This window comes from Pararge aegeria, chromosome 4, assembly GCF_905163445.1.
Source record: "Pararge aegeria chromosome 4, ilParAegt1.1, whole genome shotgun sequence".
NCBI classification, from domain to species: Eukaryota; Metazoa; Arthropoda; class Insecta; order Lepidoptera; family Nymphalidae; genus Pararge; species Pararge aegeria.
In genome coordinates this window covers 7861038-7875577 of record NC_053183.1, presented here as the reverse complement: position 1 = coordinate 7875577, position 14540 = coordinate 7861038, and the positions used below count along the sequence as shown (strand labels likewise).

Below are 14540 nucleotides of genomic sequence, written 5' to 3'. Positions count from 1 at the left end.
CAACTTGCGGATCAGATTGATACCTGTAATTACTGGACGCATAAAGATTCACCGTGTCTTGTAAAAAGCTATAAAAAATATGAAAGCTTGGGAGCTCCCACTCATCGCAGTGTTACTCTGCCTTTATACCAATACAATTACAAAAATCTTATTGCGGTTCCCAAAATTAAATTGGATATAGGACTATTGAAAAATAGCCCTAATCCTGTTTTATAAACAAGATTTTATTAATATTGTTAATAATGAATGGTCTGATTGGCACTGTTTATATACCGATGCATCTAAACATGGGAGTAAGAGTTGCGTGGGCGTTGGGGTCTACCATTCACAATACCAAGTTATACAGCAGATTAAATTTCCACCAGAAACATCAGTTTACACGGGTGAATGTTACGGTTTACTCAAAGCTATTGAATATATTTTAATTCTGAAAATACCAAAAACAATTGTATTTACAGACTCCCGAAGTGCTTTGGAGGCTATTATGGGATTTCCGTTCAAGTCTCATAAGCAGTCTCCAAATGTTTTTCGAATTAGAGATTTACTATATACATCTTCACAGAAAAATTGTAACATAGTGCTGGCTTGGGTTCCAAGTCATGTCGGCATTCCTGGAAATGAAAGAGCGGATCAATTGGCAAATGAGGCTATTCGCATAGGAGACATTGTACCATATACGAATCATTGTTCCGACTTGGCAAACCAAGCCAAGGTTTATCTGTATGACGAGTGGGATAGGGTATGGAATAATGATAGTTCAGTTGGTAAACATTACAAGAAAATTCAAGTATCCATTCCGAGAAAACCTTGGTTTAGCCAATGCGTTTTTTCTAAAACAGTCACCTCTGTTCTGTGTAGATTGCGCCTGGGTCATGTTTGTACCCCGGCGCACTTGCACAGAGTGAAAATCGTTCCTGATCCTTTTTGTTCCTGTGGGGAGTATGGGGACTTAAACCATGTTTTCTTTACATGCCCTATGTATGATCGTTCTGCCTTTCTTGCTCATCTCGAATCATTAAACATTCCATTTCCCACCTCTATAATTTGTTTATTAAATATCCATTCGTATAAAGTTTATAAAATTGTATCTTTGTTTCTAGAAAAAAATGATATCAAACTATAGAACAAATCGTATAATATATTTATAAAGTAGAATCAATCCCTATCCTTTTCCTATCCAAATAGTTAAGTAGATTAATCCTGATGTTTTATTTTAAGTTTCCCTAACTTTTATTAAACATATAGACACCTGACATTGGCTAATCTCTGTAAAGCCAGAACAGAAAAAAAAAAAAAAAAAAAAAAAAGCCTGTCTAGCGTACTATAGTATACTGTATAATAGATGTCAGTGGAAAGAATAAGGAAAAAAAAAAGTTAATCTGACATCTGTCATGACTTAACATTGACATAAATTTTACGATAAAAAAATTACAAACATTTCATGTGACGCGGTTTTCTCAAATTTTTCTTTGATTTTACTGTAAACTCGTCTTGAAAAGGATTTGATGTTGTTTATATTGAACTGTAACTTGGCCTGTCAATTTGTGCACACGTGTTAGTGAGATTCCGGTGTAATTTCGGTGTTTTATGTGAATTTACACAGCAGCAGAAATAGTTGTTATTGGTGATATTCGTATAAATCTAACCGTATTTGGTGTTGGTTAAATATTTATTATGTGTCTGTAGTTATAGTGTTTCCAGTAAAATGGATCTAGATACACCTCCTGAGCCGCCCGACCCGGGGGCATCAGCCTTGTCTCGCAAACGACAAGGAGAGGATACCAACGTATATGCGGCCAAAAAAACTATAACTGATCCTACTCAGGTAAACCCATCCGTTCAAAGCCTTTACATACATCCTTCCTTCACCGAAGGCGCCAAGTCATACTCTGACGATGATAATGGGCCTTTTATCGTCCAAGTCTCACGGGAAGTGGAGGACCCATCCTCTGGAGCGTCATTACGGGCTATAAATTTCGGTCAATTCTTGCACAAACACAAAATTGGTTCAATTATCCACGACGGCGTCAAAAATATAGGCCGCAACAAAATTACTGTAGAGTTTACTTCTGCCCAAGATGCCAACAACTTTCTGGTTAGTCCAGTTTTGAAGTTATGCAAATATAGAGCTATAATTCCCACATACAACATAACCAGAATGGGGCTGGTGAAAGGAGTTCCCGTGGACTGGTCGATGGACGAGCTTGTTGATTCGCTAGAGCTCCCGCCTGGCTGTGGTGAGGTTCTGAAATCAAGGCGACTGAATAGAAAATCTGTCACAGAGGGTGTCATCACTTGGGTGCCTACCCAATCTGTTGTCCTAACCTTCAGGGGGCAAATGCTTCCTGCTAAGGTATATTCATACCACACCTCACTGCCAGTTGAAACATATAAACTTCCAACAATACAGTGCCAGAACTGCTGCCGTTTTGGCCACATTAAAACAATCTGCAGATCTAAGCCCAGATGCTACAGATGTGCTCAGCCCCATACAGGTGACTCATGTTTGGTCATCAAGGAATTATCTACATGTTTACACTGCTCTGGTAGTCATTTTGCTACTGATAAAGACTGCCCAGAATTCTCCAGGCAGCAATCTATTAAAATGGTCATGTCTCAGAATAATAAATCTTACATTGAAGCATCATCTCAGTTTCCTCCTGTCCGCAGGTCCTATGCTGAGATAACAAAAGAAATGTTTACTCCTACTAATGTAACTTCCTCCAAAACCTCCTACCGGCAAACAGTTTTCCGCTCTCCTCGTCCCCGAGCTCCTCTAGCAAAGGGCTACGATAAAAAAGCTGTTCAGACTATTGTCGGTGATTACTCCTCATCCCTTCCTAATGGATGCGCTCTCAACAACAATGTTGAGAACCCTCCCTCCCAAGGTAAAATGCTTGAGTTTATCTCCGAATTTCTACTTAGTATTGTCGCTCCATGTAGTGAAATTCCCTTACCGCCCAACGTTGCCAAAAACTTAAGCCAACTTTTTAAACTACTCCAAAATGGGCCCAATAACCCTGCTACAGTGGAACTGTAAAAGTTTACGTCCCAAGAAACATGAGTTAACCTTCATAATCCCACCATTCTTCCTCCCAAAGTCCCCCGTCCTTTGAGTGTTAAATGTTTTTTAATGTTTGTTTTCAGTCCTTATTGTAGATTTTTATGTAAATATATAGTAAGTAATAAAATTAAAGTATAATGTACAAAAAATATCCGTGTAAGATATATATGCATGTGTTGTCTGTGTCCTTAGGTTAAAGAGCTAACTAGCTAATAACAACTATTTCTTGGTACAAATTCAAAATTAACTTTTCATTAGTTTCACCGATCAATCTCCTTCGTGCCTTCTTCATCTACAAGACATTGGCGAAATACCTTGTGCCCAGTTGGCGCAGACAAAAGCCATAAACAAGAATTGAATTGAATTGAACATTTCATGTTTACCATAATTAAAACTAAAGATTTTGATGTGCGTAGGTATTCATAGAATTTAATTTATTTTTGACTGGTGTTACAATGAGGCCTGCTTTTATGAGAAGATTTAGTAGCAGTGGAGAAAAATTATGCTTTCGAGATGAATTATATAAAAATTATATACCTACCAATTTTTTCCAAAAAACCGTACTAACAGTGGGCTCAGCAGCCGTTGCATTATTGGACCCACATAGAGGTGATATGATCGCATGCCTAGGGGAGGTGACTGGGGAAATGTCCCTTAAATATATGAGAGCAAAATTGCTTGAGAGCCCTGAAGGTGCTACTATATTAAAGGAAATGCCACGCATAAATTCGAAAACAATCTGCTTCAAAACTCTTTCCAAGATGCCTGATAGGACGGTAGGTCGTATATACGCTGACTTCATGAAAGACAATAATATAACAGCTGATTCACGGTTGCCAGTTCAATTCATAGAGGACCCTGATTTAGCCTATGTCATGCAAAGATATAGAGAGGTTCATGATTTAGTTCATGCTACATTATTCATGAAGACTACCATGTTGGGTGAAGTAAGTGAAGCTATAATTATCATATGTATAATTGTTTCATTTTTTAAAATTATATATCATAGAAATCCTAATAATAAGTTACTAGAAATAATGTACTGTAATAATACACTGTATACTGTAATAATGCAAGACAATTTTTCAATAGCGGCTGTTTGTATTTTTAAACTATATTGCCTCTTTTGCTCTAATACAAGGTGGGTGTTGTCTCCCAGGTTGTTGCATTTTCACTCCAAACTTTTAGTAATACAGCCACTAGGAACAGTTGTTTGGCAATAAGTGTTTTCTACACTTAAATTGCTAAAGGGCATTTCTATTGTCTTGTCATTAAGATTTCCACAGTTATAGTAGACGGACCAAGTCCTATATGTCTCACAACTTTTTTTCTTTATTTACATCTCTTGCAATTACCTCAATGTGGGTTAGATCCTTTTTTTAAAATATTGTGGAACACAAGTTGTTCTCTATTATGAATTAACTTTCCAACTGACCTTGTACATTAATATATAACTACAAAATAAATACCTCTACCCTTAATTTTTTGTAGGTTACTGTCAAATGGGTTGAAGGCATTCAAACAAAACTTCCTATGTGTATTGGTGGAGGTATTTGGGGAGCAGCAAGGCTTAAACCAAAACATAGACAACTTTATTTAAAATATTACCTACCATGGGCCATTAAAACAGGGAATAATGCAAAGTTTTTACAAGGTAAATATATAACTCCTTGGTTGTCTCCATAATGTAATTGAAATCTAATACACTATATTTTTATTAATAAAATTTTTCTTTTTTAGCAATATATTTTGAGAAGAGGTGGGACCAAAATATTGATGATTTCCATAGAGAAATGAATATTGTTCCACTCACAAAAGCTTAATTTTCCAGTTTGTATTGTAGTATTTAAATAAAATAATACCCTAGTGAATTCTAGTTGTAAATAAAATTTAGTTAGGTAATTTAAAGTGCAATAAATAAAAATTCTTGAAATCAACATCACTTCTTGTATTTCTCGTTATTTCATATAATGTAATGGATTTTTTAAAGGGCTTTTAGAATATCTCGACTTAACCCTCATTTGCCTTTTCTTTGATTTAAATTCAAAATTTATGCAAAAATATGGCCAAATGTCATTGAGGCTGAAGTATTGTTTTGTTAATTTTAGTAGATTTACATTAAAAGCCTACAATTTTTCAATTGATTGATTTTGATGGTTGACTTCATCTTGATTTAGACTTTGAGTGCCAGTTAATGTTATTATATTTTGGAAGCTTATGGTTGAATTCGAATCCCGCATATTTGCTTCATCATATAAAACTTTTAGGCTATTTTGGAAGAAATAAAGTCGGGTTAAATGCGAAACTATTCAAACACCTTTGAGCAATGAATCATAATAACATTTCCGAACTGCGCCCATTGCGATTGTGCAGTGGAGTAGCTTGATTGCCAACTTCAACAATCCACTCATACCAAACTTTTCGAGGATTCATGCAACGCCAAAAAGTTGCTGTTATTGTGTCACCTTTAAGTACTCTTAACGGCGTCTGTAAGAAAAAATTTGACTTTTCAATGCAATAAAAATTATTTTAGTTTCAGATTTTTTCATTTTTTATTCCACTACAAGTTTGTCCTTGACTGACTGCAATTTCTTTTGCTAAACGATGGTAGCAGGCTTTATGAGGGGTATAGAAGTTATATTAAACACATTCACCTAATCAGTGTCTACATTGCATTGTACCGCTTAAAAGCTTGGCAGCACATCCCTGCCGACTGATAAACTATAACTTCTAAAAGTGTCTCTCTACCGGATATTGTTCTCCACTGTGCTAGAGAGGTTGTTAATAAAAATAATGCAAAAAGAGGAAAATCACAAATTAGTAATCACCTTAATTGGTATAAAAACTGGAAACCACGATATCATTCCTGGGCTATGTGTGGAAGGTACTATGCTTATTATTTCTTTGCCATACAGTAAACAGTCAAAGTAACCACCAAAACCATGCATGACATTATCCTGTTGAACTTCCCATCTGAGAGTTGTTGATCTTCGGTTATCAGTAAGTGGTAGTCCTCTGTAGTCTAATAACTCTTGGCCTTCATGATTTTTTACACCTTTCTCAGGATGTTCAAAAGCAAACACTTCCTAAAAATAAAATATTGAATTATAAAAAGTTGTCAAACTTCATTCAAGTTATATAAAATTCCATTCACCGCAACTTCTTTCACGTCTAACTTCTGATGTAAGGAAGGCAGGTTCTTTCGAGAAGAGCCGGTAAGAAACTCAGAAGATTGTCGTTTTTCAACATCATTTTTCAGTTTACAAACTTTGGAATTTTAGTATCTAGTGAGAGATTCGCTATTCAACACAATATGTCCGATCAACTGCATCGCGCCTCACTACTAATATTAAATAACCTATGTTTATAAAAAACGCCTGCTTCTATCCAATAAACCTATGTTTAAATGAGCTACAATTGAGCTACTAAGTGCAAAAAGACATTTCTTCCCATTGTGGGGAATTTATCATAAAATTATATAGTGTTCATTATGTGATTTGGTTAGCCCTGACATCAATGTGAATTAACAGAATTTTTTAATAGTATTTCTTAGTTAAAATAAAGCAGTACACACTTTTATCTCTCCAATGTCATGTTTATTCTGCATATAAACAACCCAAAGAGTTTCGAGGTTCTTCTCCATTTGTTGTGCGTTCGTCGGGTTTGCTACCCTTGCAGCCGCCCAAAGCCGTGCCGAGGATATGGGGACAACATATGATTTATACTCTCTGGGTATGGAGATACCACCATTTTTCAAGAGCCCCGCTGCACCATCTAAACATTCTGGTGAAAGTTCATTGTCTCCCCATGATCCTAAAATAAACATATTTTTTTAAATATTTTTTATAATATGAATAAGAATATTGGTAAAAAATTTAAATTAACTGTTCATTACCTAACAGTTCTGAAACAATAATATCAGCTTTTGGCGAAATGTTTATTTGTCTCATATCCCCAGAAATCACAGAGACATCACGGTCACGCCACACCTCTTTTGCTTGCGCAGTAAGCACCACTACTGCACATGGATTTTTCTCTACTGCTACTACCTAAACAAAAGTTTTGTACACATATATTACAACTAGCGGTTCCCCACAACTTCGTCCGCGTACCTACAACTTCAGTAAGTTTCCCATACAAACTATCTTGCACTATACTAGCCCAACCCAAGTTAACACTTCCGCCAGCTCTACTACTACATTTGCTCGGCTCCTAAAGATCGTGATAGTATCACAACACCTGTTTGTGGGAAGAACCTTCAAGGAGGAAAATTTGCTGTTCTAAACTCTAACCATATTGTTTAGGTATTTGAAAAAAAAAAATATCCCATGCTTGAAACCTGTCTCTATGTAGAATTATGTCAAGATTGGTTTATCAGCTAAGCCATAGACAAGTTTATTTTTTTTAACTGGATATATGGTTAACATAGGTTATACATAAACAGTTTTTGGGTGTAGGTGTAGGTTGGGTGAGATAAAAAGCAACCTACCCTGTCAGTCTCTAGCATTCAAGCTAAATCTATGCCTTTTTTCATGATTGGTGCAGTGGGTGAGCTGATTATGGGTGCAAATCAGAGCACCAATGAGAACTAGAAGTAGTGCCTTTACAACAATGTTTTAAGCATAGAGCTACTCTCTCTATTTATTCCTCTATCAATCACTGCCACCTATAATCACTATTAAAAGAAGAGTTCAAATGGACTTACTTTTACTTTACTGTTAGTTATATCTGCTGCATTTAGTGTGGCTCTCACAAGAGGGCCTCTTCCTGCACCCAGTACCATTACAGTAATTGCCCTTTCATTTTCTTTTGATGTATTATCGCCTTGTATGATTTCTTTTGCACTGGTATTGATTATTTCAGTGTTGCTTTCATTCTAAAAATGTACTCTAAATAAACATTAATCAATTTAATTGCATTAAAAGTAATTATTGCATAATGAATGAAATAAATTTATAAAAATGAAAAGGAAATCATAAGAAAAGTTATTTAATAATATATAGAAGTAAAGAATTATGTACAGTAAAGGCTCCCAATTGTTTTCTACTTTCACAATAATTTCTCTACTTAGGTACTTACGTTAATGCTTTCTTCTTTTCTCTTCTTTTGAAGATCATTCAATGCTTGAGCGATTGCTTTTTGGTATTGGTCATACTTGATAGGATCTTTTTCAAAAACATTGTATGTGTGAGTGTCTAAATTGTCTGCTAAGGGCTGTAGAGGTATTTGTAGATAATCTTCCCACCTGAGAAAAACATTTATAAAAAATGAGTAAACATCCAAAATACGTGTTGTTTATATAATGTTAATGAGAATTGTTTTAATGCAATATATACAAGGTTAAATAAAAATACCAGAAAGCTCTCGACCTGGTAGTTTCTATAACTAACAACTTTTATTCTGCAACTTTACAAAATTCAGTATTAATTTATTTCATACAAAAAAGATAGTAAATCATGTTAGTTTTGAAGTTATATTACACTGTGAAACCAAATATGTGCCCCTGTTGTCAAACAGCTGCTGGCACGCACAATAGAGCCAATATCTATGTAATGGAGTTTCTGATATCTATGTAAAATATTAAATATTACCAACTATCAATATGAAAAAAAGTCATAGAACAAAAGTTATTAGTTTTAATGTAAACAACTACAGGTTCATAAAGCATTTTTAGAAAAATCCATATTAATAGGCCAAATGGTTTGACAATAAGAAAGTTTACAATATTTTACCCTTTAGCATAACTGAGCATAGGATCATCAGCAACATATGGCCTTTTCTTCCATAATCTATACAAATATTGCAAATAGTATTCAATATTTGACCGTCTTGCTCCACTGACTATAACTTGTGCGTCATGTTCTACCATGCTAACAACAACTTGTTGATGTGCTCTGGATAGAACAGGGTATCTAGAAAGAAAATATAACAATTACTTTCAGTTATTTATGTCCAAGAATGCCCATGCTATGTTCCTAAGATGCACATGAATTCAATATCTTTGAGTGTAGTAAATTTTACATCTATCTGTCATCCGCAGCCTATTATGTCATAGTAGTATACCTCCTAAAAGTAGCTTAACATTTTAAAACCAATACAAACAGTTACAATCAAAAGCAGAACTTTTAACAAATTGAAGTTCCCTTTATACAATGCTTATATAAAGTAAAATCCCTACTAATATTATAAATGTTCGTTTGTTACACTTTCACGCAAAAACTACTTAACCGATCCTCATGAAACTTTGTACACATATTCTTGGAAGAGGTTAGGAGTAAAATAGGATACTTTTTATTCCGACATTAAGCTCGGTTCCTTTGGGAGAGGGGATGAAAGTGTTTGACAATTTTACACCATAACTCCAACAAATTATAACCAATTTAAATATGTATTTTTGTACTATATAGGTTATAATGTGTTTAATTTTGCCCAAACTGTGGTTGCAGGTAGAGGACAGAACTCCTCAGCGGGCAGAAGCAAACCCCTCATTTAAGGCTTAGCTATTTCTTTTATTTTTTTTAGAACTACAATTAGATTTAATGCCACATAAAAAACAAAATCAAATGCAGACGAAGCTGCGGGCAACAGTTGCTTATTATATAAAGTAAAAAGTAAAGTATAAACCCAATATAATACTAACCCTTTCTTATTATTATGAAAAAGAGTAGTTGGTACAATGATAGCCTTTATTGGTTCACCAAGCCAACGTTTGAGTACTTCTTGTGGAGGCAGGTCAGCTGGTATTTCCACTACAACACCAATTCTCTTATCCCACCCCATGCGCTCATGGAAGGTAGTCCACCAATACCAAGGCTCATTCCAAGCCTCAATATTGTCATTATCCGCAGATTCCTGAGCTCTTAGTGTTCTTTGGCAAAGCATTGGTACACAAGTCCAAATAAGTGTTGGGTGCTGGCTGTAACATAATCAAATTCAAATTTCTGAAAAATATTCACTCTTATTTTATATGAACTTCATTTTAGAATGATTTTAAACAACCAATAATAGTATTAAAATTGAGGCTCAATCTTATAGAAATCACAGCAAAATTGACTTAAAAAGCCCCAAATGATAATGATAATGATATTTTGTACACATAATTTATGTTGTGGAATGGGTCTAAATAAAGCAGACCATCTCTCTGGCAATGGTAGTACTATATAATACAATAGACATGTTTTAAGATAGATCAACCACCAATTGCCAGCAAATATAAAATTTAAAGTAAATGTTTTCACAAATTTATTTGTTGTTTTTTTTTATTTTATTACCTGGAGTCCATGTATGTGTGCAAGTTTCTAGCCAAATTATTGACGTTTCTTGAATGCAAATTTAACATAACGGCTGGAAGGCCCAGTCCTCGACAATAAGCGAGTTCCTCATTTAGACAATCTTCGTGACGTTGGCGTACAAGTGGAGATGCCGAATCGGGATCTAAATAATGTGATAACCTTCCCACAATCCTGCTGTTCCAATCTTGTGGTGACAATATCATATCTGATCTTGTAAAGCCTCCCACTGTGCCACCGGACGGCAGAAATGATCGGCGAAAACGTGGATGAACAATCGGCAAAACAATAAATGCAAAATTAGCGTGCAAAGCTTCCGATAAACACGCTTGCAGGTCGGGCGCGATTATATATTCCAAGCCGCAGGATATCTCGTGATTTGCCATTACTACCTATTTGTTGGTGGTACTAAAAAACTATAATCTTACTAAAAAAACAATCCCACTTTTTGCATTACCTACTGTTTAATTTAAAATCTCAGAGTCAGACCTCTTAAATTAAATTGCACTGCAGTCTGCAACAGAAAGAGAAACTGTCTAGCACAGATCATTCATCTGTGGCACCGAGGACGCACAGATTGTTAATTATGGATACCTTTCAACTGCCGTTCATAAATCACCACAGGTTTTCCACATCTAGATCACAGACTCATTCTTTAATTTGTGTCACAGACTAGTTAATCCGATTCTAACCTAAAAATTGCCATGGGATTTAGGTATTTTAATTATTTGTTTTGAAGTAAAACATTAGCCAAGTTTTATTTTACTTACCTTACCTCCTTGCATTGAATAATTCAATATTAAGGCACGCTTTGAAGTGAGTGCATTCCTAAAAAATAACGATTGAAAACTTCGAATTGAAAACATCATGACTCCGAAGAAGAAACCCATGAAAAAAAGTCAACTAAAGGCGGAACTTACAAAAGAACTGAATTTCGTAAAAAACTTATTCACAATGTTTTCATTACCAATACAGAAAAAAGGTTAGTCTAAAGCTTTATTTATTATGAAAACTATAATCTATGATAGAGTTAACGAAAGATGCTGAGAGCTGATGAGTGGCATTGCTATGCCTATTAAAAAGCAAGATCTCTCCATCGCACCCTGATGACTGATTTTTCTTATCTATATATCAGGCCTATATTTCAAACCATGAGGCTAAGGAAATCAGATTTGTAATATTAATTTCTTCTAGTACTCACTAGTCACTAATTAAAAGTGTACCTACTTAATTTTTAGGAGAAGATAATCAAATGGATATTGAAATAACCAATAAGACTAAACAAGATGGTGAAAAAGAACTTCCAAAGAGGGCTCGTAGCATCATAGAACTTGAAGAAAAGTTAGGAAAAATGAAGTCGCAGAATAATTTCAATCTTAAAACCAAACTTGCTAAGAAGAGTTTGACCAGCAAGTTAAACAAGAAAATAAAGAAGCGAGAAAGAGTGAAACTGAATAAACATAAAGTCCAAGCAACTATTGAATCTTCAGAAGACAAAGAAATAAAGGTCAAACCTGCTGTAAATACAGCCAAGCCAATTTTCAACAATGAAGGAAAACTAGTATTTTCTAAGTTTGATTTTGCTAAGCTTGGAGAACGAGGTATGTACTAGTTGTTGCCCCTACTTTGTTTGCATAGAAATTTTGATACCTATATAATTCTCAGACCTCTGAACTACCACTATGCACAAAATAATGTTGATCTTTTGCTCTGTGGCAAACTAAAATAAATATATCCTATGGAAACTTTACGTTTTTCCAGGATAACAAGTAGCCTATGTGCTATTCCAGACCATAATATACCTTCAAATTTCATTTAGATCCATTCAGCTGTTTTAGCCTGATTAAGTATCAAACCTCCATCCAAACAAACTCTCACCCCTAAGACACATAAAATATTATTATTTCAAGTACAAATACACACAGGTAATGCTGTTATAATAAATCAGTATAGTAACCATCATAATTATATTTGGGATCAAGAATATTTCTTGGTTTGAGCTTTTAGGTGATGCATAAAATTATGCATTATAAAATTACAAAATTATTTTTTCAGACAGAGTAAGTAAATCACAAAAAGATCCCAAAAAGATTCTTGACAATCTCAAACAGCAGGAAGAAAAGTTACAAAAGTTAGCTGAAGTGGACAGTGAGAAAGCCAATGAGTTAAAGGAGAAGGCTGCTTGGAAAAATATTCTTCAAAAAGCTGAAGGAGAAAAAGTCAAAGATGATCCAACTTTGTTAAAGAAATCTATTAAAAAAATGGTAATTTAGATTTTATTTTTTTCTATAATGGTTGTTTTTTTAATACAAAAGTTCCACATCTTTTTGTAAACATAATAATTTCATTTATAGGAACATAAGAAAAAAGTAAGTCAAAAGAAATGGGAAGGCAGAATTCAGAATGTGCAAAAGCAAAAGGAAGATAGACAAAATAAACGAAGAGAGAATATTTCTAAAAAGAAGAAGGAGAAAAAAGCCAAAGTTGTCAAAGCAGCTGTTAAAAGAGGACGAGTTGTTATTTGATTTCGGTATACTATAGTTATATAATTTTCGGAATAAAAGGATGGTTATTAATAAAGTGTTTTATTGTACTACAGATTATTCTGTTATTATAATTCGACAAGTCTTCAAAAAATAAACAGTATATTATGTCGCGACACTCGAAAAAAGGCATGCATGCAGGCTGGCATGAGCAGCCATCCGATTATTATTTTTAGGTTCCTATATTTTTGTTTGCAGTACACTCGGCTTAGTTCGCAGAATGAAGGCGCGTGCGGTGTGCAGCCTCTCTAAACGGTGCTGTACTGTTAATTTTTCGCATTTGCGGCCCACACGGGCGGTGCGGCGCCGCAACATTGCAGCAAGTCTCGATGTTGTATACCATGAATTTTTCTATGTAGAACGCCGCAGAAGTACAACACAGGCGCCGCGCCACTGCCGCAACCTATTATCCCTGATTAAAAAACGTGGCATAACTTCGGAATACAGTATTACGACGTTATGCCACGTTTATTATATAAAGCCCATTGTGTGAACCGACGTAAATTGATAAGTCCAGGAGTGCGACCTATCATTTATTGCTCAGATTTATCGTCAGAGGTGCGAATAACAACAATAGATGACTGGTTTAGCCAGTAGTTTTGTTAATTAACACAAATAACAGTACTATACTCTCTTTGTAGTATATTTTTGTATGAACCGATTAAATTACTGTAAATGAGGGTTCTTATCTTCCTTTTACCATACAAAATAAATGATGAATAACGTAAACTAAGAAAGTAACTCGTGACAATCGTTTATTTCATATTATTGTAATCCGGATAACATACGACCTTAGTGAAATAGATCTGTTTATTACTTAGTAATATTTTGCACATTTGTCTCCAGTCGCATGAATGTTTTTAATATTATTTGGCTAGGGTTGTACCTATTCTTAATGCAAACTAAAGTTAGCATTAAATTTCGGTGGAAAATACTAGAAATTTCTACCAAGAAATTGCACTGTTTTACAGTCTAGTACACTACTGTAAGAGATTAAACTAGGTATATTCTATGTAATAACTAAATTCATATGAACACATTCTTTCTTAATTCTAGGTGCGTAAGTTAAATTAATTAACACCATGCTATAAGTTATAATGAAATTATACTACACTGCTATTTTATGTGTTTTAACAATTTTAATTATTCAGAAATTTTGTTTGTACCTTTGTACTGATTGTAAATGTTTAGTACCTACTTCATTTTAATATTATTCGAAAATAAAAAACCATTATCGAAAAAAAGTTTCCTTAAATCTGAAAAGAACAGTAATTATTTGCAGTATTCACATTCACATCATAAAAAACTGCGGTGGTCTATATAGAGCTCCAAAATTTTACAACGACTCAAAATTGTTTCTAAATACTATATAAAATGAACAAAGTTGCAACAATTAATTAAAAATATTTGCTTTCATAGAAAAACAACGTCTATTGTAAATTAAAACAGAGAAATATGATTTCATCTACATTAAATTGGTAGGTAGGCAAAAATATTATATTCTTTCAATACTATAAATGTGCCTTTACTTTTAAAATAAATTTTAACTTAATATTGCAGATATTATACACGAACATAAAAAAAATATTCCTTAACAGTAACTTTAATTACTGAATAAAATAAAGTTAAGATCTAATATTAAAA

At 34.2% G+C, this 14540-nt stretch overlaps 3 protein-coding genes across 3 annotated transcripts; 2 read left to right on the top strand and 1 right to left on the bottom strand.

Moving 5' to 3' along the window:
* Positions 1-3437: 3437 nt before the first annotated feature.
* Positions 3438-4930, top strand: LOC120637628 (ubiquinone biosynthesis protein COQ4 homolog, mitochondrial). Its single transcript, XM_039909534.1, has 3 exons — positions 3438-4011; positions 4556-4718; positions 4805-4930. The coding sequence occupies exons 1-3, from the start codon at positions 3520-3522 to the stop codon at positions 4885-4887; spliced, it is 738 nt and encodes a 245-aa protein (XP_039765468.1). The 5' UTR covers positions 3438-3519; the 3' UTR covers positions 4888-4930.
* Positions 4931-4997: 67 nt separating this feature from the next.
* Positions 4998-10920, bottom strand: LOC120637625 (protein arginine N-methyltransferase 5). The gene is made up of 9 exons (XM_039909532.1): positions 10336-10920; positions 9705-9980; positions 8797-8976; positions 8144-8309; positions 7770-7940; positions 6960-7113; positions 6639-6877; positions 5893-6150; positions 4998-5551 (listed from the first exon to the last, which is right to left on the bottom strand). Exons 1-9 carry the CDS (start codon positions 10737-10739, stop codon positions 5396-5398), a joined length of 2004 nt encoding a protein of 667 aa, XP_039765466.1. The 5' UTR covers positions 10740-10920; the 3' UTR covers positions 4998-5395.
* A 71-nt stretch (positions 10921-10991) lies between these two features.
* On the top strand, positions 10992-12927 carry LOC120637627 (surfeit locus protein 6 homolog). The gene is made up of 4 exons (XM_039909533.1): positions 10992-11335; positions 11592-11954; positions 12409-12617; positions 12708-12927. The coding sequence occupies exons 1-4, from the start codon at positions 11221-11223 to the stop codon at positions 12876-12878; spliced, it is 858 nt and encodes a 285-aa protein (XP_039765467.1). The 5' UTR covers positions 10992-11220; the 3' UTR covers positions 12879-12927.
* Positions 12928-14540: the final 1613 nt, after the last annotated feature.

Excerpts from the sequence above, each read along its gene's own strand:
- LOC120637628 (XM_039909534.1), top strand. The coding sequence starts at position 3,520 with ATGAGGCCTGCTTTTATGAGAAGATTTAGTAGCAGTGGAGAAAAATTA. Across the intron at positions 4,012-4,555 it reads AGACTACCATGTTGGGTGAA|GTTACTGTCAAATGGGTTGA; the intron begins GTAAGTGAAGCT and ends AATTTTTTGTAG. Across the intron at positions 4,719-4,804 it reads TAATGCAAAGTTTTTACAAG|CAATATATTTTGAGAAGAGG; the intron begins GTAAATATATAA and ends TTTCTTTTTTAG.
- LOC120637625 (XM_039909532.1), bottom strand. The coding sequence starts at position 10,739 with ATGGCAAATCACGAGATATCCTGCGGCTTGGAATATATAATCGCGCCC. Across the intron at positions 8,977-9,704 it reads TTTCATAATAATAAGAAAGG|ATACCCTGTTCTATCCAGAG; the intron begins GTTAGTATTATA and ends TTTTCTTTCTAG. Across the intron at positions 5,552-5,892 it reads CAGTTTTTATACCAATTAAG|ACGCCGTTAAGAGTACTTAA; the intron begins GTGATTACTAAT and ends TTTTTCTTACAG.
- LOC120637627 (XM_039909533.1), top strand. The coding sequence starts at position 11,221 with ATGACTCCGAAGAAGAAACCCATGAAAAAAAGTCAACTAAAGGCGGAA. Across the intron at positions 11,336-11,591 it reads ATTACCAATACAGAAAAAAG|GAGAAGATAATCAAATGGAT; the intron begins GTTAGTCTAAAG and ends CTTAATTTTTAG. Across the intron at positions 11,955-12,408 it reads TGCTAAGCTTGGAGAACGAG|ACAGAGTAAGTAAATCACAA; the intron begins GTATGTACTAGT and ends TTATTTTTTCAG.